The following is a 23609-nucleotide window of genomic DNA, read 5'->3' on the forward strand; positions in this document are numbered from 1 at the left end:
GAGAGCCTGGGAGCTTTCCCACCAGCATTTCTGTGAGGGAAAATGGCGCTGTGTGCTGAGGAGAATAGGCCCCGCCCCCTTTTCGGCGGGCTTCTTCTCCCGTTTTTCTGAGACCTGGCAGGGGTTAAATACATCCATATAGCCCCCAGGGGCTATATGTGATGTATTTTTAGCCAGAATAAGGTACTATCATTGCTGCCCAGGGCGCCCCCCCCCCAGCGCCCTGCACCCTCAGTGACCGCTGCTATGAAGTGTGCTGACAACAATGGCGCACAGCTGCAGTGCTGTGCGCTACCTTATGAAGACTGAAGAGTCTTCTGCCGCCGGTTTCTGGACCTCTTCACTTTTCGGCATCTGCAAGGGGGTCGGCGGCGCGGCTCCGGGACGAACCCCAGGGTGAGACCTGTGTTCCGACTCCCTCTGGAGCTAATGGTGTCCAGTAGCCTAAGAAGCCAATCCATCCTGCACGCAGGTGAGTTCACTTCTCTCCCCTAAGTCCCTCGTAGCAGTGAGCCTGTTGCCAGCAGGACTCACTGAAAATAAAAAACCTAACAAAACTTTTACTCTAAGCAGCTCTTTAGGAGAGCCACCTAGATTGCACCCTTCTCGGCCGGGCACAAAAATCTAACTGAGGCTTGGAGGAGGGTCATAGGGGGAGGAGCCAGTGCACACCACCTGATCCTAAAGCTTTTACTTTTGTGCCCTGTCTCCTGCGGAGCCGCTATTCCCCATGGTCCTGACGGAGTCCCCAGCATCCACTTAGGACGTTAGAGAAACAATTATTTACACAATGACAATTCCCAGATTCCCAAACCCAAAAGAACCAATCAATACTGTTATTAGCAAAGCTGCATTTTCCTCTAATGGAATCTCCATACTGGTGTATAATGGTGACGGCACAATGTGATCTCTCCATACTGGTGTATAATGGTGACGGCACAATGTGATCTCTCCATACTGGTGTATAATGGTGACGGCACAATGTGATCTCTCCATACTGGTGTATAATGGTGACGGCACAATGTGATCTCTCCATACTGGTGTATAATGGTGACGGCACAATATGGTATCTCCATACTGGTGTATAAGGGTGACGGCACAATGTGATCTCTCCATACTGGTGTATAATGGTGACAGCACAATATGGTATCTCCATACTGGTGTATAATGGTGACGGCACAATGTGATCTCTCCATACTGGTGTATAATGGTGACGGCACAATGTGATCTCTCCATACTGGTGTATAATGGTGACGGCACAATGTGATCTCTCCATACTGGTGTATAATGGTGACGGCACAATATGGTATCTCCATACTGGTGTATAAGGGTGACGGCACAATGTGATCTCTCCATACTGGTGTATAATGGTGACAGCACAATATGGTATCTCCATACTGGTGTATAATGGTGACGGCACAATGTGATCTCTCCATACTGGTGTATAATGGTGACGGCACAATGTGATCTCTCCATAACGGTGTATAATGGTGACGGCACAATGTGATCTCTCCATACTGGTGTATAATGGTGACGGCACAATGTGATCTCTCCTCCATACTGGTGTATAATGGTGACGGCACAATGTGATCTCTCCATACTGGTGTGTAATGGTGACGGCACAATGTGCTCTCTCCATACTGGTGTGTAATGGTGACGGCACAATGTGATCTCTCCATACTGGTGTATAATGGTGACGGCACAATGTGATATCTCCATACTGGTGTATAATGGTGACGGCACAATGTGATATCTCCATACTGGTGTATAATGGTGACGCAAAATGCGATATCTCCATACTGGTGTATAATGGTGACGCAAAATGCGATATCTCCATACTGGTGTATAATGGTGACGGTACAATGTGATCTCTCCATACTGGTGTATAATGGTGACGCACAATGCGATATCTCCATACTGGTGTATAATGGTGACGGCACAATGCGATCTCTCCATATTGGTGTATAATGGTGACGGCACAATGCGATCTCTCCATACTGGTGTATAATGGTGACGGCACAATGCGATATCTCCATACTGGTGTATAATGGTGACGGCACAATGCGATATCTCCATACTGGTGTATAATGGTGACGGTACAATGCGATCTCTCCATACTGGTGTATAATGGTGACGGCACAATGTGATCTCTCCATACTGGTGTATAATGGTGATGGCACAATGCGATATCTCCATACTGGTGTATAATGGTGACGGCACAATGTGCTCTCTCCATACTGGTGTATAATGGTGATGGCACAATGCGATATCTCCATACTGGTGTATAATGGTGACGGCACAATGTGCTCTCTCCATACTGGTGTATAATGGTGATGGCACAATGTGATATCTCCATACTGGTGTATAATGGTGACGGCACAATGTGCTCTCTCCATACTGGTGTATAATGGTGATGGCACAATGTGATATCTCCATACTGGTGTATAATGGTGATGGCACAATGCGATATCTCCATACTGGTGTATAATGGTGACGGCACAATGCGATATCTCCATACTGGTGTATAATGGTGACGCACAATGCGATATCTCCATACTGGTGTATAATGGTGACGCACAATGCGATATCTCCATACTGGTGTATAATGGTGACGCACAATGTGATATCTCCATACTGGTGTATAATGGTGACGGCACAATGCGATATCTCCATACTGGTGTATAATGGTGACGGCACAATGCGATATCTCCATACTGGTGTATAATGGTGACGGCACAATGCGATATCTCCATACTGGTGTGTAATGGTGACGGCACAATGTGATCTCTCCATACTGGTGTATAATGGTGACGGCACAATGTGATCTCTCCATACTGGTGTATAATGGTGACGGCACAATGCGATATCTCCATACTGGTGTATAATGGTGACGGCACAATGCGATATCTCCATACTGGTGTATAATGGTGACGGCACAATGTGTAACACAAACCTCAGTGTAGAAGCGCACGTATCCGGTGGTGAAGCCCAGTACAATGCACGTCCAGTCTGGCCTTCCAGTAGAACTTCTGTACATTGGAGACATGAGGAAAACATGTAACATTCCAATAACACGTATGTGGCGCCATAATTACAAGGAACACGCACTCATTGTTTTTACCTTTCCTATGATTTAACGAATGGAGTTATAAGTAAATGTGAGCAACTTTCTGCACGTTCAGCATCTGGGACACGCAGCGGTTACACAGCATGTGACGCACCACCGCTGTCCTACATGCGTGATGAACATTCTCTCCGCCTCGCCCCTTACCAGCTGCTGATTGCACTTCTCGGGCATCGGTTAGAGAAGAGCAAACGGGCAGGGTACATAAGGGACACTCACAGCAGACAGCCGCATATAGGGGGGAATTCAGACCGGATCGCTGCTGTGCACTTTCACACAGCAGGCGATCAGATCCAAATTGCGCACGCATCGCAATGCGCAGGCGCGACAGACAGCTGCAAAGCGGATCGCCGGTCAGCGACGGGTTTGTGTGAAGGATCCATTCGCACGGAGATTGACAGGAAGAAGGCGTTTGTGGGTGGCATCTGACCATTTTCAGGGAGTGTCAGGGAAACGCAGGCGTGTCCATGCGTTTGCAGGGCGGGTGTCTGACGTCAATTCCGGTCCCGGACAGGCTGAAGTGATCGCGGCGGCTGAGTAAGTTCAGAGCTACTCAGAAACTGCACAAGATCTGTTTGTACCGCTCTGTTACACATGCGATCGCACACTTGCACAGTGTAAGTACTGTACACTCCCCTATGGGCGGCGACTATCTGATCGCAGCGCTGCAAAAATCACTGCCCAGCGATCAGGTCTGAATTACCCCCATAAACAGCACCAGCCTCCCATATAAGAGGTTATTACACTGTGAGGTAAGTGCCCTTTATATGGTGATTCCAGCAGATCTGCTTTCCCTATGATGAAACATTCATAGATGCTACATTTTGGTAATATACACTAAGAAACACACACACACAACTTTGTGCACAATAGCTGTCACCTCATGGGGAGGGAGACAGTAACAGCCGGGGGGGCAGATGAGGATAATAGCAAGTGACGGGTCCAAAATACTAATAGTGTTCTCCTCACGCTTTATTTTTCCGACAAAATGACCTGCATCCTGGCACTTTTGGGCACCACTGCCGCTAACTAACAATCAGGCTGCGGGTAGCACCCGTTTAAATTTGGAGCTGCTCGCGAGCTAATCGAGGCTCACGAATAGGTAGCCAATCACAAGCAGTATCATATGACGTCTTACGTCTGATGCCGCCGAGCAGAGCCGTCAGTGATGTGGTGCAGACATTTCCAGGATGGGCCAGCAGTAGAAGACAGAAGATGAGGAGTGGAGAGTGCTACAGATGGGGGGTAGCAAAGAACTGAACACAGCTATCCACTGCAGCCTCTTCATCACCGGTCACCCACCCACTCCATTAGCCCCATGTTCCAATTACACCTTAGGCCTGTGGGGTATGTCAGGCCCATGTTATGTGCCCTAACGTGGGCAGGCAACAGACTGAGCCCCTGCTGAGAGGCTGGGCATTAGGCACAGTCCACTTACCAGATAGGTAAAGGGGGCCACTACTGTGTGACATAATGGGCAATAAGGGCACTTACTGGAAAAATAGGTTCAGGAACTACGGCTCTGGGTGTGGATGGACAGACGGACATTTTGCAGAAAAGAAGCACTGCTGGGTGATGGTGTATGAGGGGCACTGCTGTGTGATGGTGTATCAGGGGCACTGCTGGGTGATGGGGTATGAGGGGCACTGCTGGGTGACGGGGTATGAGGGGCACTGCTGGGTGACGGGGTATGAGGGGCACTGCTGGGTGACGGGGTATGAGGGGCACTGCTGGGTGACGGGGTATGAGGGGCACTGCTGGGTGACGGTGTCTGAGGGGCACTGCTGTGTGACGGGGTCTCAGGGGCACTGCTGTGTGACGGGGTCTCAGGGGCACTGCTGTGTGACGGGGTCTCAGGGGCACTGCTGTGTGACGGTGTATGAGGGGCACTGCTGTGTGACGGGGTCTCAGGGGCACTGCTGTGTGACGGTGTATCAGGGGCACTGCTGTGTGACGGGGTCTCAGGGGCACTGCTGTGTGACGGGGTCTCAGGGGCACTGCTGTGTGACGGGGTCTCAGGGGCACTGCTGTGTGACGGGGTCTCAGGGGCACTGCTGTGTGACGGGGTCTCAGGGGCACTGCTGTGTGATGGTGTATCAGGGGCACTGCTGTGTGATGGGGTCTCAGGGGCACTGCTGTGTGATGGGGTCTCAGGGGCACTGCTGTGTGATGGGGTCTCAGGGGCACTGCTGTGTGATGGGGTCTCAGGGGCACTGCTGTGTGATGGGGTCTCAGGGGCACTGCTGTGTGATGGGGTCTCAGGGGCACTGCTGTGTGATGGGGTCTCAGGGGCACTGCTGTGTGATGGGGTCTCAGGGGCACTGCTGTGTGATGGGGTCTCAGGGGCACTGCTGTGTGATGGGGTCTCAGGGGCACTGCTGTGTGATGGGGTCTCAGGGGCACTGCTGTGTGATGGGGTCTCAGGGGCACTGCTGTGTGTTGGGGTCTCAGGGGCACTGCTGTGTGATGGGGTCTCAGGGGCACTGCTGTGTGATGGCTATGTGATGGGGTCTCAGGGGCACTGCTGTGTGATGGTGTATCGGGGCACTGCTGTGTGATGGTGTATCAGGGGCACTGCTGTGTGATGGTGTATCAGGGGCACTGCTGTGTGATGGGGTCTCAGGGGCACTGCTGTGTGATGGGGTCTCAGGGGCACTGCTGTGTGATGGGGTCTCAGGGGCACTGCTGTGTGATGGGGTCTCAGGGGCACTGCTGGGTGATGGGGTCTCAGGGGCACTGCTGGGTGATGGGGTCTCAGGGGCACTGCTGGGTGATGGTGTATCAGGGGCACTGCTGTGTGATGGTGTATCAGGGGCACTGCTGGGTGATGGGGTCTCAGGGGCACTGCTGTGTGAGGGGGTCTCAGGGGCACTGCTGTGTGAGGGGGTCTCAGGGGCACTGCTGTGTGATGGGGTCTCAGGGGCACTGCTGTGTGATGGGGTCTCAGGGGCACTGCTGTGTGATGGGGTCTCAGGGGCACTGCTGTGTGATGTATCAGGGGCACTGCTGTGTGATGGGGTCTCAGGGGCACTGCTGTGTGATGGTGTATCAGGGGCACTGCTGTGTGATGGCTATGTGATGGGGTCTCAGGGGCACTGCTGTGTGATGGTGTATCAGGGGCACTGCTGTGTGATGGGGTATCAGGGGCACTGCTGTGTGATGGGGTCTCAGGGGCACTGCTGTGTGATGGGGTCTCAGGGGCACTGCTGTGTGATGGGGTCTCAGGGGCACTGCTGTGTGATGGCTATGTGATGGGGTCTCAGGGGCACTGCTATGTGATGGTGTATCGGGGCACTGCTGTGTGATGGGGTCTCAGGGGCACTGCTGTGTGATGGGGTCTCAGGGGCACTGCTGTGTGATGGGGTCTCAGGGGCACTGCTGTGTGATGGGGTCTCAGGGGCACTGCTGTGTGATGGGGTCTCAGGGGCACTGCTGTGTGATGGGGTCTCAGGGGCACTGCTGTGTGATGGGGTCTCAGGGGCACTGCTGTGTGATGGGGTCTCAGGGGCACTGCTGTGTGATGAGGTCTCAGGGGCACTGCTGTGTGATGGTGTATAAGGGACACTGCTGTGTGATGGTGTATAAGGGACACTGCTGTGTAATGGTGTATAAGGGGCACTGCTGTGTGATGGTGTATAAGGGGCACTGCTGTGTGATGGTGTATAAGGGGCACTGCTGTGTGATGGTGTATAAGGGGCACTGCTGTGTAATGGTGTATAAGGGGCACTGCTGTGTGATGGTGTATAAGGGACACTGCTGTGTGATGGTGTATAAGGGGCACTGCTGTGTGATGGTGTATAAGGGGCACTGCTGTGTGATGGTTTATAAGGGGACCTGCTGTGTGATGGTGAATAAGGGGCACTGCTGTGTGATGGTGAATAAGGGGCACTGCTGTGTGATGGTGAATAAGGGGCACTGCTGTGTGATGGTGAATAAGGGGCACTGCTGTGTGATGGTGTATAAGGGGCACTGCTGTGTGATGGTGAATAAGGGACACTGCTGTGTGATGGTGTATAAGGGGCACTGCTGTGTGATGGTGAAAAAGGGGCACTGCTATGTGATGGTGAATAAGGGGCACTGCTGTGAGATGGTGTATAATTGGCACTGCTGTGTGGGCATAATGTACAATAAATGGTTCTAGTGTGTGGGCATAATGTATAATAATGGGCAATACGGTATGAGCATAATGTGCAATAAGGGGCTACTGTGTGGTGGTGTATAAATATGATTTTAATTGCCTACCAGTAAATCCTTTTCTCGTAGTCCGTAGAGGATGCTGGGGTCCACATTAGTACCATAGGGTATAGACGTGTCCACTAGGAGCCACTGGCACTTTAAGAGTTTAATAGTGTGGGCTGGCTCCTCCCTCTATGTCCCTCCTACCAGACTCAGTCTAGAAACTGTGCCCGAGGAGACAGACATCTTCGAGAGAAGGATTATACAGATAGTGGTGAGATTCACACCAGCTCACACACAGAAGGCAAACCAAGTTAACTAGCTTGAAAACTCAGCAACAGCTGAATAACATTACTGAACCAAGTAATAACGCAGTACTTAACTAAGAACAAAGCAGTACTGAACATAGTAACCGCTGCAGGATAACGAAGCGCTGGGCGGGCGCCCAGCTTCCTCTACGGACTACGAGAAAATAAGAATTTACTCACCGGTAATTCTATTTCTCGTAGTCCGTAGTGGATGCTGGGTACTCCGTAAGGACCATGGGGTATAGACAGGCTCCGCAGGAGACTGGGCACTCTTAAAAGAAAGATTAGGTACTATATCTGGTGTGCACTCCCTCTATGCCCCTCCTGCAGACCTCAGTTAGGGAAACTGTGCCCGGAAGAGCTGACATTACTAGGAAAGGATTTGGAATCCCGGGTAAGACTCATACCAGCCACACCAATCACACCGTACAACTCGTGATAACTATACCCAGTTAACAGTATGAACAATAACTGAGCCTCTCTCAACAGATGGCTCATACAATAACCCTGTAGTTAAGCAATAACTATATACATGTATTGCAGAGAGTCCGCACTTGGGACGGGCTCCCAGCATCCACTACGGACTACGAGAAATAGAATTACCGGTGAGTAAATTCTTATTTTCTCTGACGTCCTAGTGGATGCTGGGTACTCTGTAAGGACCATGGGGATTATACCAAAGCTCCCAAACGGGCGGGAGAGTGCGGATGACTCTACAGCACCGAATGAGCAAACTCAAGGTCCTCCTCAGCCAGGGTATCAAACTTGTAGAATTTTGCAAAAGTGTTTGAACCCGACCAAGTAGCAGCTCGGCAAAGTTGTAAAGCCGAGACCCCTCGGGCAGCCGCCCAAGAAGAGCCCACCTTCCTCGTGGAATGGGCTTTTACTAATTTAGGATGCGGCAGTCCAGCCGCAGAATGTGCAAGCTGAATCGTGCTACAGATCCAACGAGCAATAGTCTGCTTTGAAGCAGGAGCACCCAGCTTATTGGGTGCATGCAGGATAAATAGCGAGTCTTTCTGACTCTAGCCGTCCTGGAGACATAAAGTTTCAGGGCCCGGACTACGTCCAGCAACTTGGAATCCTCCAAGTCCCTAGTAGCCTCAGGCACCACAATAGGTTGGTTCAAATGAAACGATGATACCACCTTAGGGAGAAATTGGGGACGAGTCCTCCATTCTGCCCTTTCCATATGGAAGATCAGATATGGGCTTTACATGACAAAGCCGCCAATTCTGACACACGCCTAGTCCAAGCTAAGGCCAAAAGCATGACCACTTTCCACGTGAGATATTTTAGCTCCACAGTCTTAAGTGGCTCAAACCAGTGGGATTTTAGGAATCCAACACATGTTAAGATCCCAAGGTGCCACTGGAGGCACAAAAGGGGCTGAATATGCAGCACCCCTGTAACAACGTCCGAACTTCAGGCAGTGAAGCCAGTTCTTTTTGAGAGAAAAAGGGATAGGGCCGAAATCTTGGCCTTTATGGATCCTAATTTTAGGCCCATAGTCACTCCTGACTGTAGGAAGTGCAGGAATCGACCCCCCTGGAATTCCTCTGTAGGGCCTTCCCGGCCACACACCAAGCAACCTATTTTCGCCATATACAGTGAAAAAGTCTTGCTGTCACGTCTTTCCTAGCCTTTATCAGCGTAGGAATAACTGCATCCGGAATGCCCTTTTCCGCTAGGATCCGGCGTTCAACCGCCATGCCGTCCAACGCAGCCGCGGTAAGTCTTGGATCAGACAGGGTCCCTGTTGCAACATGTCCTGACTGAGAGGCAGAGGCCATGGGTCCTCTGAGAGCATTTCTTGCAGTTCCGGGTACCGAGTCCTTCTTGGCCAATCCGGAGCAAAGAATATTGTTCACACTCCTCCATTTATTACAATTCTCAGCCATTGGGTCTGAGAGGAAGAGGAGGGAATATATAGACCGACTGGAACACCCACGGTGTTACTAGTGCGACCACAGCTATCGCCTGAGAGTCCCTTGACCCAGCGTAAAACCTTTTTTATCTTTTTATTGAGGTGGGACGCCATGTAGTGCACCTGAGGCAGTTTCCATCAATTTGCAAAACTGCGTGAAGACTTCCTGATGAAGTCACCACTTTCCCGGGTAGAGGTCGTGTCTACTCCCGGAATGAACACTGCTGACAGTGCGCTTACTTGATTCTCCGCCCAGCGAAGAATTCTGGTGGCTTCTACCCTCGCCACCCTGCTCCTTGTGCCGCCCTGGCGGTTTACATGAGCCCCTGCGGTCTGACTGGATCAGAACCGGTTGGTCGCGAAGCAGGAACTCCGCTTGACTTAGGGCGTTCTATGTGGCCCTTAGTTCCAGGATATTGATGTGAAGGCAAGTCTGTTGGCTTGACCACAAACCTTGGAATTTTCTTCCCTGTGTAACTGCCCCCCACCCTCGGAGGCTTGCATCCGTGGTCACCAGGACAAAGTCCTAAATGCCGAATCTGCGGCCCTCGAGAAGGTGAGCACTCCGCAGCCACCACAGGAGAGACACCCTGGCCCTGGGGCATAGGGTGATTAACCGATGCATCTGAAGATGTGATCCGGACCACTTGTACAGTAAGTTCCATTGTCCTTGCATGGAACCAGCCAAAGGGGATGGCCTCGTATGATGCCATCATCCTTCCCAGGACTCGAGTGCAGTGATGCACGGACACCTGTTTTGGTTTTCAATGGATTCCTGACCAGTGTCATGAGCTCCTGAGCTCTCTCTATCGGGAGATAAACCCTCTTCTGGTCTGTGTCTAGGATCATGCCTAGGCGAGGATGATGAGCTGTAGGAACCAACTGCGACTTCGGAAAATATAGAATCCAGTCGTGTTGCCGTTTCACTTCCAGAGAAGGTGATACGCTGTCCAGCAACTGCTCTCTTGATCTCGCTTTTATGAGATCATCCAAGTATGTGATAATAGGGACACCTTGCTTCCGCAGGAGCACCATCATATCCGCCATTACCTTGGTGAAATTGGTAATGACAATCCCGTACCGCAATTCTGAGGTACGCCTGATGAGGTGGATAAATGGGGACACGAAGGTATGCATCCCTTATGTCCCGATTCATTTCAGGCTTGCAATGACCGCTCTTAGCGATTCCATCTTGAACCTAAACCTTCTCAGGTATATGTTCAGGGATTTTAATACAATATGGGTCTAACCGAACCGTCTGGTTTCGGGATTATAACATGGTCGAATAATAACACCCTCTTGTTGAAGGAGGGGACCCTTGACCACCACCTGTTGAAGATACAATTTACGAATTGCAGTTAACACTGGCTTCCTCTCTTGGGTGAAGCCCCCCGGGTCCTCGGTGAGGGGGCATCTTCTCACAGTCCAGCCTGTATCCCTGCGATACAATTTATATTGCCCAGGGATCTAACAGGGAGTGAACCCACTTGTGGCTGAACTTACGAAGGCGTGTCCCCACCGGGCCTAGCTCCGCCTGTGGAGCCCCAGCGACATGCGGTGGATTTTTGTAGAGGCCGGGGAGGACTTCTGTTCCTGGGGACTAGCTGTGTTGTACAGCTTCTTTCCTCTGCCCCCGGCTCTGACAAGAAAGGACGCACCTCAGACTTTCTTGTTTCTTTATTCGAAAAGCTGCATTTAATAATGTCGTGCTTTCCTAGGCTGTGCAGGAATATAAGGCAAAAATAAGATTTTACTCACCGGTAAATCTATTTTTCGTAGTCCGTAGTGGATGCTGGGAACTCCGTAAGGGCCATGGGGAATAGCGGCTCCGCAGGAGACTGGGCACAACTAAAGAAAGCTTTAGGACTACCTGGTGTGCACTGGCTCCTCCCACTATGACCCTCCTCCAGACCTCAGTTAGGATACTGTGCCCGGAAGAGCTGACACAATAGGGAAGGATTTTGAATCCCGGGTAAGACTCATACCAGCCACACCAATCACACCGTATAACTCGTGATACTATACCCAGTTAACAGTATGAATAACAACTGAGCCTCACAACAGATGGCTCATACAATAACCCTTTAGTTAGGCAATAACTATATACAAGTATTGCAGACAATCCGCACTTGGGATGGGCGCCCAGCATCCACTACGGACTACGAGAAATAGATTTACCGGTGAGTAAAATCTTATTTTCTCTGACGTCCTAGTGGATGCTGGGAACTCCGTAAGGACCATGGGGATTATACCAAAGCTCCCAAACGGGCGGGAGAGTGCGGATGACTCTGCAGCACCGAATGGGCAAACTCTAGGTCCTCCTCAGCCAGGGTATCAAACTTGTAGACTCTTGCAAAGATGTTTGAACCCGACCAAGTAACAGCTCGGCAAAGTTGTAAAGCCGAGACCCCTTGGGCAGCCGCCCAAAAAGAGCCCACTTTCCTCGTGGAATGGGCTTTTACAGATTTAGGATGCGGCAGTCCAGCCGCAGAATGTGCAAGTTGAATCATGCTACAGATCCAGCGAGCAATAGTCTGCTTAGAAGCAGGAGCACCCAGCTTGTTGGGTGCATACAGGATAAATAGCGAGTCAGTTTTCCTGACTCCAGCCGTCCTGGAAACATAGATTTTCAGGGCCCTGACTACGTCCAGTAACTTGGAGTCCTCCAAGTCCCCCGTAGCCGCAGGCACCACAATAGGTTGGTTCACATGAAAAGCTGATACCACCTTAGGAAGGAATTGGGGACGAGTCCTCAATTCCGCCCTATCCATATGAAAATCAGATAAGGGCTTTTGCATGACAAAGCCGCCAATTCTGATACACGCCTGGCCGACGCCAAGGCCAACAGCATGACCACTTTCCACGTGAGGTATTTTAGCTCTACGGATTTTAGTGGCTCAACCCAATGCGACTTCAGGAATCCAACCCCACGTTGAGATCCCACGGTGCCACTAGAGGCACAAACGGGGGCTGAATATGCAGCACTCCCTTAACAAAAGTCTGACCTTCAGGCAGTGAAGCCAGTTCTTTTTGGAAGAAAATGTACAGAGACGAAATCTGGACCTTAATGGAACCCAATTTTAGGCCCTTAGTCACTCCTGACTGTAGGAAGTGCAGAAATCGACCCAGTTGAAATCCCTCCGTTGGGGCCTTCCTGGCCTCACACCAAGCAACATATTTTCGCCATATGCGGTGATAATATTTTGCGATCACATCTTTCCTAGCCTTAATCAGCGTAGGAATGACTTCCTCCGGAATGCCTTTTTCCTTTAGGATCCGGTGTTCAACCGCCATGTCGTCAAACACAGCCGTGGTAAGTCTTGAAACAGGCAGGGCCCCTGCTGGAGCAGGTCCTGTCTGAGCGGCAGAAGCCATGGGTCCTCTGAGATCATTTCTTGAAGTTCTGGGTACCAAGCTCTTCTTGGCCAATCCGGAACCACGAGTATAGTTCTTACTCCTCTCCTTCTTATTATTCTCAGTACCTTGGGTATGAGAGGCAGAGGAGGGAACACATACACCGACTGGTACACCCACGGTGTTACCAGGGCGTCCACAGCTATCGCCTGAGGGTCCCTTGACCTGGCGCAATATCTTTTTAGCTTTTTGTTGAGGCGGGACGCCATCATGTCCACCTGTGGCCTTTCCCAATGGTGTACAATCATTTTGAAGACTTCTGGATGAAGTCCCCACTCTCCCGGGTGGAGGTCGTGCCTGCTGAGAAAGTCTGCTTCCCAGTTGTCCACTCCGGGAATGAACACTGCTGACAGTGCTAACACATGATTTTCCGCCCATCGGAAAATCCTTGTGGCTTCTGCCATCGCCATCCTGCTTCTTGTGCAGCCCTGCTGGTTTACAAGGGCGACCGCCGTGATGTTGTCTGACTGGATCAGCACCGGCTGGTGTTGAAGCAGGGGTCTAGCCTGACTTAGGGCATTGTGAATGGCCCTTAGTCCCAGAATATTTTTGTGTAGGGAAGTCTCCTGACTTGACCATAGTCCTTGGAAGTTTCTTCCCTGTGTGACTGCCCCCCAGCCTCGAAGGCTGGCATCCGTGGTCACCAGGACCCAGTCCTGTATCCCGAATCTGCGGCCCTCTAGAAGATGAGCACTCTGCAGCCACCACAACAGCGACACCCTGGCTCTTGGAGACAGAGTTATCAGCCGATGCATCTGAAGATGCGACCCGGACCACTTGTCCAACAGAACCCACTGGAAGATCCTTGCATGGAACCTGCCGAATGGAATTTCTTCGTAAGAAGCTACCATCTTTCCCAGGACTCGCATGCATTGATGCACCGACACCTGTATTTGTATTAGGAGGTCTCTGACTAGAGATGACAACTCCATGGCCTTCTCCTCCGGGAGAAACCCTTTTTTCCTGTTCTGTGTCCAGAACCATACCCAGGAACAGTAGACGCGTCGTAGGAACCAGCTGCGACTTTGGACTATTCAGAATCCAGCCGTGCTGTTATAGCACTTCCCGAGACAGTGCTATTCCGACGAACAACTGCTCCCTGGACCTCGCCTTTATAAGGAGATCGTCCAAGTACGGGATAATTATAACTCCCTTTTTTCGAAGGAGTATCATCATTTCGGCCATTACCTTGGTAAATACCCTCGGTGCCGGGAACAGACCAAACGGCAACGTCTGGAATTGGTAATGACAGTCCTGTACCACAATTTTGAGGTACTCCTGGTGAGGGTGGTAAATGGGGACATGCAGGTAAGCATCCTTGATGTCCAGTGATACCATGTAATCCCCTTCGTCCAGGCTTGCAATAACCGCCCTGAGCGATTCCATTTTAAACTTGAACCTTCGTATATAAGTGTTCAAGGATTTCAATTTTAGAATGGGTCTCACCGAACCGTCTGGTTTCGGTACCACAAACATTGTGGAATAGTAACCCCGGCCTTGTTGAAGGAGGGGTACCTTGATTAGCTTGTGAATTGCCGCCAGTACTACCACCCCTCGAGGGCAGCAGGCAAGGCTGATTTGAGGTAACGGCGAGGGGGAGTCGCCTCGAACTCCAGCTTGTATCCCTGTGATACTACTTGCAGAACCCAGGGATCCACCTGTGAGCGATCCCCCTGGTCGCTGAAGTTCCCGAGACGCGCCCCCACCGCACCTGTCTCCACCTGTGGAGCCCCAGCGTCATGCGGTGGACTCAGAGGAAGCGGGGGAAGATTTTTGATCCTGGGAACTGGCTGTCTGGTGCAGCTTTTTCCCTCTTCCCTTGTCTCTGTGCAGAAGGGAAGCGCCTTTGACCCGCTTGCTTTTCTGAAGTCGAAAGGACTGTACCTTATAATACGGTGCTTTCTTAGGCTGTGAGGAAACTTGAGGTAAATTTTTATTCTTCCCAGCTGTTGCTGTGGATACGAGGTCCCAGAGACCATCCCCAAACAATTCCTCACCCTTATAAGGCAGAATCTTCATGTGCCTTCTAAAGTCAGCATCGCCTGTCCACTGCCGGGTCCCTAATACCCTCCTGGCAGAATGGACATTGCATTAATTTTGGATGCCAGCCGGCAAATATCCCTCTGTGCATCCCTCACATATAAGACGACGTCTTTAATATGCTCTATGGTTAGCAAAATAGTATCCCTGTCCTGACAGGGTAATAGACCACGCTGCAGCAGCACTATCCATGCTGAGGCAATTGCAGGTCTCAGTATAGTACCTGAGTGTGTATATACAGACTTCAGGATAGCATCCTGCTTTTTATCAGCAGGCTCCTTCAAAGTGGCCGTATCCTAAGACGGCAGTGCCACCTTTTTTGACAAACGTGTAAGCGCCTTATCCACCCTAGGGGATATCTCCCAACGTGACCTATCCTCTGGCGGGAAAGGGTACGCCATCAGTAACTTTTTAGAAATTACCAGTTTCTTATCGGGGGAACCCACGCTTCTTTACACACTTCATTCACTCATCTGATGGGGGAACAAAACACTGGCTGCTTTTTCTCCCCAAACATAAAACCCCTTTTTTGTGGTACCTGGGTTAATGTCAGAAATGTGTAACACATTTATTTTTATTGCAGAGATCATGCAACGGATGTTCCTAGTGGATTGTGTATATGTCTCAACCTCGTCGACACTGGAGTCAGACTCCATGTCGACATCTGTGTCTGCCATCTGAGGTAGCGGGCGTTTTTGAGCCCCTGATGGCCTTTGAGACGCCTGGGCAGGCGCGGGCTGAGAAGCCGGCTGTCCCACAGCTGTTATGTCATCCAGCCTTTTATGTAAGGAGTTGACACTGTCGGTTAATACCTTCCACCTATCCATCCACTCTGGTGTCGGCCCCACAGGGGGCGACATCACATTTATCGGCATCTGCTCCGCCTCCACATAAGCCTCATCAACCATGTCGACACAGCCGTACCGACACACCGCACACACACACAGGGAATGCTCTGACTGAGGACAGGACCCCACAAAGTCCTTTGGGGAGACAGAGAGAGAGTATGCCAGCACACACCAGAGCGCTATATAATGCAGGGATTCACACTACCCACAGTGATTTTTCCCTTATAGCTGCTATAATACACAGATTTGCTCCTAAATTTAGTGCCTCCCCTCTCTTTTTAACCCTTTGAGCCTGAAAACTACAGGGGAGAGCCTGGGGAGCTGTCTTCCAGCTGCACTGTGAAGAGAAAATCGCGCCAGTGTGCTGAGGGAGATAGCCCCGCCCCTTTTTCGGCGGGCTTCTCCCGCTTTTTTATGGATCTCTGGCAGGGGTATTTTTCACATATATAGCCTCTAGGACTATATATTGTGATTATTTTGCCAGCCAAGGTGTTAATATTGCTGCTCAGGGCGCCCCCCCACCAGCGCCCTGCACCCATCAGTGACCGGAGTGTGAGGTGTGCATGAGGAGCAATGGCGCACAGCTGCAGTGCTGTGCGCTACCTTGTTGAAGACCGAAGTCTTCTGCCGCGGATTTTCCGGACCATCTTCTTGCTTCTGGCTCTGTAAGGGGGACGGCGGCGCGGCTCCGGGACCGGACGATCGAGGTCGGGCCCTGTGTTCGATCCCTCTGGAGCTAATGGTGTCCAGTAGCCTAAGAAGCCCAAGCTAGCTGCAAGCAGGTAGGTTCGCTTCTTCTCCCCTTAGTCCCTCGTAGCAGTGAGTCTGTTGCCAGCAGATCTCACTGAAAATAAAAAACCTAAAAATAAACTTTCTTTTTCTAGGAGCTCAGGAGAGCCCCTAGTGTGCATCCATCTCAGCCGGGCACAAGGTTCTAACACAATCCTCAGCCTTCCATATGCCTCTTAAGTCGGCATCATCTGTCCAATGTATATTCTACAGGACACGTAAAGCAGAAATCGACATAGATTTTGTCTCTAGGACCCAGTATACTCATGTCCCTTTGGGCATGCTTTATAATTATATATCTATCACTTAAGACAGCATCTTAAAATATTTATATGCATACTAGGGTCTCAATCTCTGCTGATAAGGTACCTGTCCACGCTGCCACAGCGCTATAAACCCATGCCGACACAATCGCCGGTCTGGGTAGTATACTAGAATGTGCACACTATCTGCAGGATCCCTGAGAATAGCTAGCGCAAACAGGACACCCAAGGGGAAGATTCTGGCCCTAGTGGGAAAAGGATACAGCCTGAGAATTCTCTTGTGGGAAGCTGCCGTCTCTTGTCTGGAGATTCCCGCTCTTTTTCCTCATGAGAGGAGGGAAATTTACCTCAGCATTCTTCCCCTTAACATGTGTACTCTCGTGTCAGGGACAGATGAGTCATCAGTGATATGCAAATCATATTTTATTCCAATAATCATATATTGAATATCTTTTAGCCCTCTTGGCTGTAACTTTGCATTATCGTAGTCGACAGTGGAGTTAAACTCCGTGTCGATACTTTGTTATTTTGGATAGTGAACATAGAGAGACTCTGAAGGACTCTGTGACATAGGGACAGACCAGGGTAGATTTCCTTTCTGTTCCTTAACCTTTTGTGCAATAATTTTACCTCAGCACTTACACATATCCAAACAGGTGTCTGCGTTGTCGACGGAGACACCCTCCCACACACATATCCGCTCTATCACCTCCTTAGAGGAGCCTTTTACCTCAGACATGTCGACACACGCGTACCGACACACCACACACACAGGGGATGCTCTATTTGAAGACAGTTCCCCCACCAGGCCCTTTGGAGAGACAGAGAGAGAGTATGCCAGCACACACCACAGCGCTATATAATACAGGGATGTACACTATACTGAGTGATTTTTCCCCTATAGCAGCTTATATACACAGTTTTGCGCCTAAATTTATGTGCCCCCCCTCTCTTTTTTACCCTTTGTGTACCAGGATACTGCAGGGGAGAGCCTGGGGAGCTTCCTTCCAGCTGAGCTGTGAAGAGAAAATGGCGCCGGTGTGCTGAGGAAGAAGGCCCGGCCCCCTCAGCGGCGGGCTTCTGTCCTTTTATGTACTTTAATGGTGGGGGTTAATGCACATATACAGTTATCAGACTGTATTATGTGCTTTTCGCCAAGTAAGGTAATCTAATTGCTGCCCAGGGCGCCCCCCCCCCAGCGCCCTGCACCCATCAGTGACCGGAGTGTGTGGTGTGCTAAGGGAGCAATGGCGCACAGCTGCAGTGCTGTGCGCTACCTTAATGAAGACCGGAGTCTTCAGCCGCCGATTTTCAACTTCTCTTCGTTCTTCTGGCTCTGCAAGGGGGACGGCGGCGCGGCTCCGGGACCGGACGACCGAGGACTGGGCCTGTGTTCGATCCCTCTGGAGCTAATGGTGTCCAGTAGCCTTAGAAGCCCAAGCTAGCTGCAAGCAGGTAGGTTCGCTTCTCTCCCCTCAGTCCCACGTAGCAGTGAGTCTGTTGCCAGCAAATCTCACTGAAAATAAAAAACCTAACAAATAATAAGAATTTACTTACCGATAATTCTATTTCTCGTAGTCCGTAGTGGATGCTGGGAACTCCGTAAGGACCATGGGGAATAGCGGCTCCGCAGGAGACTGGGCACAAAAGTAAAGCTTTAGGACTACCTGGTGTGCACTGGCTCCTCCCCCTATGACCCTCCTCCAAACCTCAGTTAGGATACTGTGCCCGGACGAGCGTACACAATAAGGAAGGATTTTGAATCCCGGGTAAGACTCATACCAGCCACACCAATCACACCGTATAACTCGTGATACTATACCCAGTTAACAGTATGAATAACAACTGAGCCTCACAACAGATGGCTCAACAATAACCCTTTAGTTAGGCAATAACTATATACAAGTATTGCAGACAATCCGCACTTGGGATGGGCGCCCAGCATCCACTACGGACTACGAGAAATAGAATTATCGGTAAGTAAATTCTTATTTTCTCTGACGTCCTAGTGGATGCTGGGAACTCCGTAAGGACCATGGGGATTATACCAAAGCTCCCAAACGGGCGGGAGAGTGCGGATGACTCTGCAGCACCGAATGAGAGAACTCCAGGTCCTCCTCAGCCAGGGTATCAAACTTGTAGAATTTAGCAAACGTGTTTGCCCCTGACCAAGTAGCTGCTTGGCAAAGTTGTAAAGCCGAGACCCCTCGGGCAGCCGCCCAAGATGAGCCCCCCTTCCTTGTGGAATGAGCTTTTACAGATTTTGGCTGTGGCAGGCCTGCCACAGAATGTGCAAGCTGAATTGTACTACAAATCCAACGAGCAATAGTCTGCTTAGAAGCATGAGCACCCAGCTTGTTGGGTGCATACAGGATAAACAGCGAGTCAGATTTTCTGACTCCAGCCGTCCTGGAAACATATATTTTCAGGGCCCTGACTACGTCCAGCAACTTGGAGTCCTCCAAGTCCCTAGTAGCCGCAGGTACCACAATAGGCTGGTTCAAGTGAAACGCTGAAACCACCTTAGGGAGAAATTGAGGACGAGTCCTCAATTCTGCCCTGTCCGTATGAAAAATTAGGTAAGGGCTTTTATAGGATAAAGCCGCCAATTCTGAGACACGCCTTGCTGAAGCCAGGGCCAACAGCATTACCACTTTCCATGTGAGATATTTTAAGTCCACAGTGGCGAGTGGTTCAAACCAATGTGATTTTAGGAACCCCAAAACTACATTGAGATCCCAAGGTGCCACTGGAGGCACAAAAGGAGGCTGTATATGCAGTACCCCCTTGACAAACGTCTGAACTTCAGGAACTGAAGCCAGTTCTTTCTGGAAGAAAATCGACCGGGCCGAAATTTGAACCTTAATGGACCCTAATTTTAGGCCCATAGACAGTCCTGTTTGCAGGAAATGCAGGAAACGACCCAGTTGAAATTCCTCTGTAAGGGCCTTCCTGGCCTCGCACCACGCAACATATTTACGCCAAATACGGTGATAATGCTGTACGGTTACATCCTTCCTGGCTTTGATCAGGGCAGGGATGACTTCATTCGGAATGCCTTTTTCCTTCAGGATCCGGCGTTCAACCGCCATGCCGTCAAACGCAGCCGCGGTAATTCTTGGAACAGACAAGGTCCCTGCTGGAGCAGGTCCCTTCTTAGAGGTAGAGGCCATTCTTATGATTCTCAGTACCTTGGGTATGAGAGGCAGAGGAGGGAACACATACACTGACTGGTACACCCACGGTGTTACCAAAGCGTCCACAGCTATTGCCTGAGGGTCCCTTGACCTGGCGCAATACCGGTCTAGTTTTTTTTGTTGAGGCGGGACGCCATCATGTCCACCTTTGGTTTTTCCCAACGGTTCACAATCATGTGGAAGACTTCTGGGTGAAGTCCCCACTCTCCCGGGTGGAGGTTGTGTCTGCTGAGGAAGTCTGCTTCCCAGTTGTCCACTCCCGGAATTAACACTGCTGACAGTGCTATCACATGATTTTCCGCCCAGCGAAGAATCCTTGCAACTTCTGCCATTGCCCTCCTGCTTCTTGTGCCGCCCTGTCTGTTTACGTGGGCGATTGCCGTGATGTTGTCTGACTGGATCAGCACCGGCTGACCTTGAAGCAGAGGTCTTGCTAGGCTTAGAGCATTGTAGATGGCCCTTAGCTCCAGGATATTTATGTGAAGTGATGTCTCCAGGCTTGACCACAAGCCCTGGAAATTTCTTCCCTGTGTGACTGCTCCCCAGCCTCTCAGGCTGGCATCCGTGGTCACCAGGACCCAGTCCTGAATGCCGAATCTGCGGCCCTCTAGAAGATGAGCACTCTGCAACCACCACAGGAGAGACACCCTTGTCCTTGGTGACAAGATTATCCGCTGATGCATCTGAAGATGCGACCCGGACCATTTGTCTAGCAGATCCCACTGGAAGGTTCTTGCGTGGAATCTGCCGAATGGGATTGCTTCGTAAGAAGCCACCATCTTTCCCAGGACCCTTGTGCATTGATGCACTGAGACTTGGCCTGGTTTTAGGAGATTTCTGACTAGTTCGGATAACTCCCTGGCTTTCTCCTCCGGGAGAAACACCTTTTTCTGGACTGTGTCCAGGATCATCCCTAGGAATAGAAGTCGTGTCGTCGGGATCAGCTGCGATTTTGGAATATTGAGAATCCAACCGTGCTGGCGCAGCACTATCTGAGATAGTGCTACCCCGACTTCCAACTGTTCCCTGGATCTTGCCCTTATCAGGAGATCGTCCAAGTAAGGGATTACTAAAACTCCCTTCCTTCGAAGGAGTATCATCATTTCGGCCATTACCTTGGTAAAGACCCGGGGTGCCGTGGACAATCCAAACGGCAGCGTCTGAAACTGATAGTGACAGTTCTGTACCACAAACCTGAGGTACCCTTGGTGAGAAGGGTAAATTGGGACATGTAGGTAAGCATCTTTGATGTCCAGAGACACCATATAGTCCCCTTCTTCCAGGTTTGCAATCACTGCTCTGAGTGACTCCATCTTGAATTTGAACCTTTGTATGTAAGTGTTCAAGGATTTTAGGTTTAAAATTGGTCTCACCGAGCCGTCCGGCTTCGGTACCACAAATAGTGTGGAATAGTACCCCTTTCCCTGTTGTAGGAGGGGTACCTTGATTATCACCTGCTGGGAATATAGCTTATGAATGGCTTCCAATACTGCCTCCCTGTCTGAGGGAGACGTCGGTAAAGCAGACTTTAGAAAACGGCGAGGGGGAGACGTCTCGAATTCCAATTTGTACCCCTGAGATACCACCTGAAGGATCCAGGGGTCCACTTGCGAGTGGGCCCACTGCACACTGAACTTCTTGAGACGGGCCCCCACCGTGCCTGAGTCCGCTTGTAAAGCCCCAGCGTCATGCTGAGGACTTTGCGGAGGCAGGAGAGGGCTTTTGTTCCTGGGAATTGGCTGTTTGTTGCAGCCTTTTTCCTCTCCCTCTGCCACGGGGCAGAAATGAGGCGCCTTTTGCCCGCTTGCCCTTATGGGGCCGAAAGGACTGCGCCTGATAATACGGCGTCTTCTTAGGTTGAGAAGCTACCTGGGGTAAAAATGTGGATTTTCCAGTAGTTGCCGTGGCTACCAGGTCTGATAGACCTACCCCAAATAACTCCTCCCCCTTATAAGGCAATACTTCCATGTGCCTTTTAGAATCCGCATCACCTGACCACTGCCGCATCCATAAACCTCTTCTTGCAGAAATGGACAGCGCGCTAACTCTTGATGCCAGTCGGCAAATATCCCTCTGTGCATCACGCATATATAGAAATGCATCCTTCAAATGCTCTATAGTCAGTAATATACTGTCCCTATCTAGGGTATCAATATTTTCAGTCAGGGAATCCGACCACGCCAGGCCCGCACTGCACATCCAGGCTGAGGCGATTGCTGGTCGCAGTATAACACCCGTGTGAGTGTATATACATTTTAGGATATTCTCCAGCTTTCTATCGGCAGGTTCCTTTAGGGCGGCCGTATCAGGAGAGGGTAGTGCTACCTGTTTAGACAAGCGTGTGAGCGCTTTATCCACCCTAGGGGGTGTTTCCCAACGTGCCCTATCCTCTGGCGGGAAAGGGTACGATGCCAATAACCTTTTAGGAATTATCAGTTTTTTATCGGGGGAAACCCACGCCTCATCACACACTTCATTTAATTCCTCGGATACAGGAAAAACTACAGGCAGTTTTTTCTCACCAAACATAATACCCTTTTTAGTGGTACTTGTATTATCAGAGATATGCAATACATTTTTCATTGCTTCAATCATGTAACGTGTGGCCCTAGTGGAAGTCACGTTTGTCTCCTCATCATCGACACTGGAGTCAGTATCCGTGTCTGTGTCTGCCATTTGAGGTAACGGGCGTTTTAAAGCCCCTGATGGCGTTTGAGACCCCTGGACAGGCACAAGCTGAGTAGCCGGCTGTCTCATGTCGTCAACATCTGTCGTAAAGAGCTGACACTGTCACGCAATTCCTTCCATAAGCTCATCCACTCAGGTGTCGACTCCCTAGGGGGTGACAACTCTATAATAGGCAATTGCTCCGCCTCCATCTCATTTTCCTCCTCAAACATGTCGACACAATCGTACCGACACACCGCACACACACAGGGAATGCTCTGATAGAGGACAGGACCCCACTAGCCCTTTGGGGAGACAGAGGGAGAGTATGCCAGCACACACCAGAGCGCTATATATAGACAGGAATACCACTATAAAATGTGCTTTTCCCTTTATAGCTGCTGTTAGTATTAAAACTGCGCCAAATTAGTGCCCCCCTCTCTTTTTTACCCTTTTCTGTAGTGCAGGACTGCAGGGGAGAGTCAGGGAGACGTCCTTCCAGCGGAGCTGTGATGGAAAATGGCGCCCGTGTGCTGAGGAGATAGGCTCCGCCCCCTTCTCGGCGGCCTTTTCTCCCGCTTTTTAGTGAGTTCTGGCAGGGGTTAAAATACATCCATATAGCCCTGGGGGTTATATGTGGAGTATTTATGCCAGCCAAGGTGTTTACATTGCTGCTCAGGGCGCCCCCCCCTAGCGCCCTGCACCCTCAGTGACCGAAGTGTGAAGTGTGCCTGAGTAACAATGGCGCACAGCTGCAGTGCTGTGCGCTACCTTGTTGAAGACTGATGTCTTCTGCCGCCGATTTTTCCGGACCTCTTCTTGCTTCTGGCTCTGTAAGGGGGCCGGCGGCGCGGCT

General features: G+C 50.7%; 1 protein-coding gene across 2 annotated transcripts in view; it reads right to left on the reverse strand.

Moving 5' to 3' along the window:
• The window catches only part of RAB3GAP2 (RAB3 GTPase activating non-catalytic protein subunit 2), a 546281-nt gene that overhangs the window by 358427 nt on the left and 164245 nt on the right, over window positions 1–23609 (reverse strand). For both annotated transcript variants that reach the window (XM_063919133.1, XM_063919131.1), the window contains one exon: window positions 2954–3029. In XM_063919133.1, coding sequence (XP_063775203.1) covers window positions 2954–3029 — 76 coding nt within the window. The remainder of the gene's footprint in view (window positions 1–2953; window positions 3030–23609) is intronic.

The sequence above is a fragment of the Pseudophryne corroboree genome, chromosome 4, assembly GCF_028390025.1.
Source record: "Pseudophryne corroboree isolate aPseCor3 chromosome 4, aPseCor3.hap2, whole genome shotgun sequence".
Classification (NCBI taxonomy): domain Eukaryota; kingdom Metazoa; phylum Chordata; class Amphibia; order Anura; family Myobatrachidae; genus Pseudophryne; species Pseudophryne corroboree.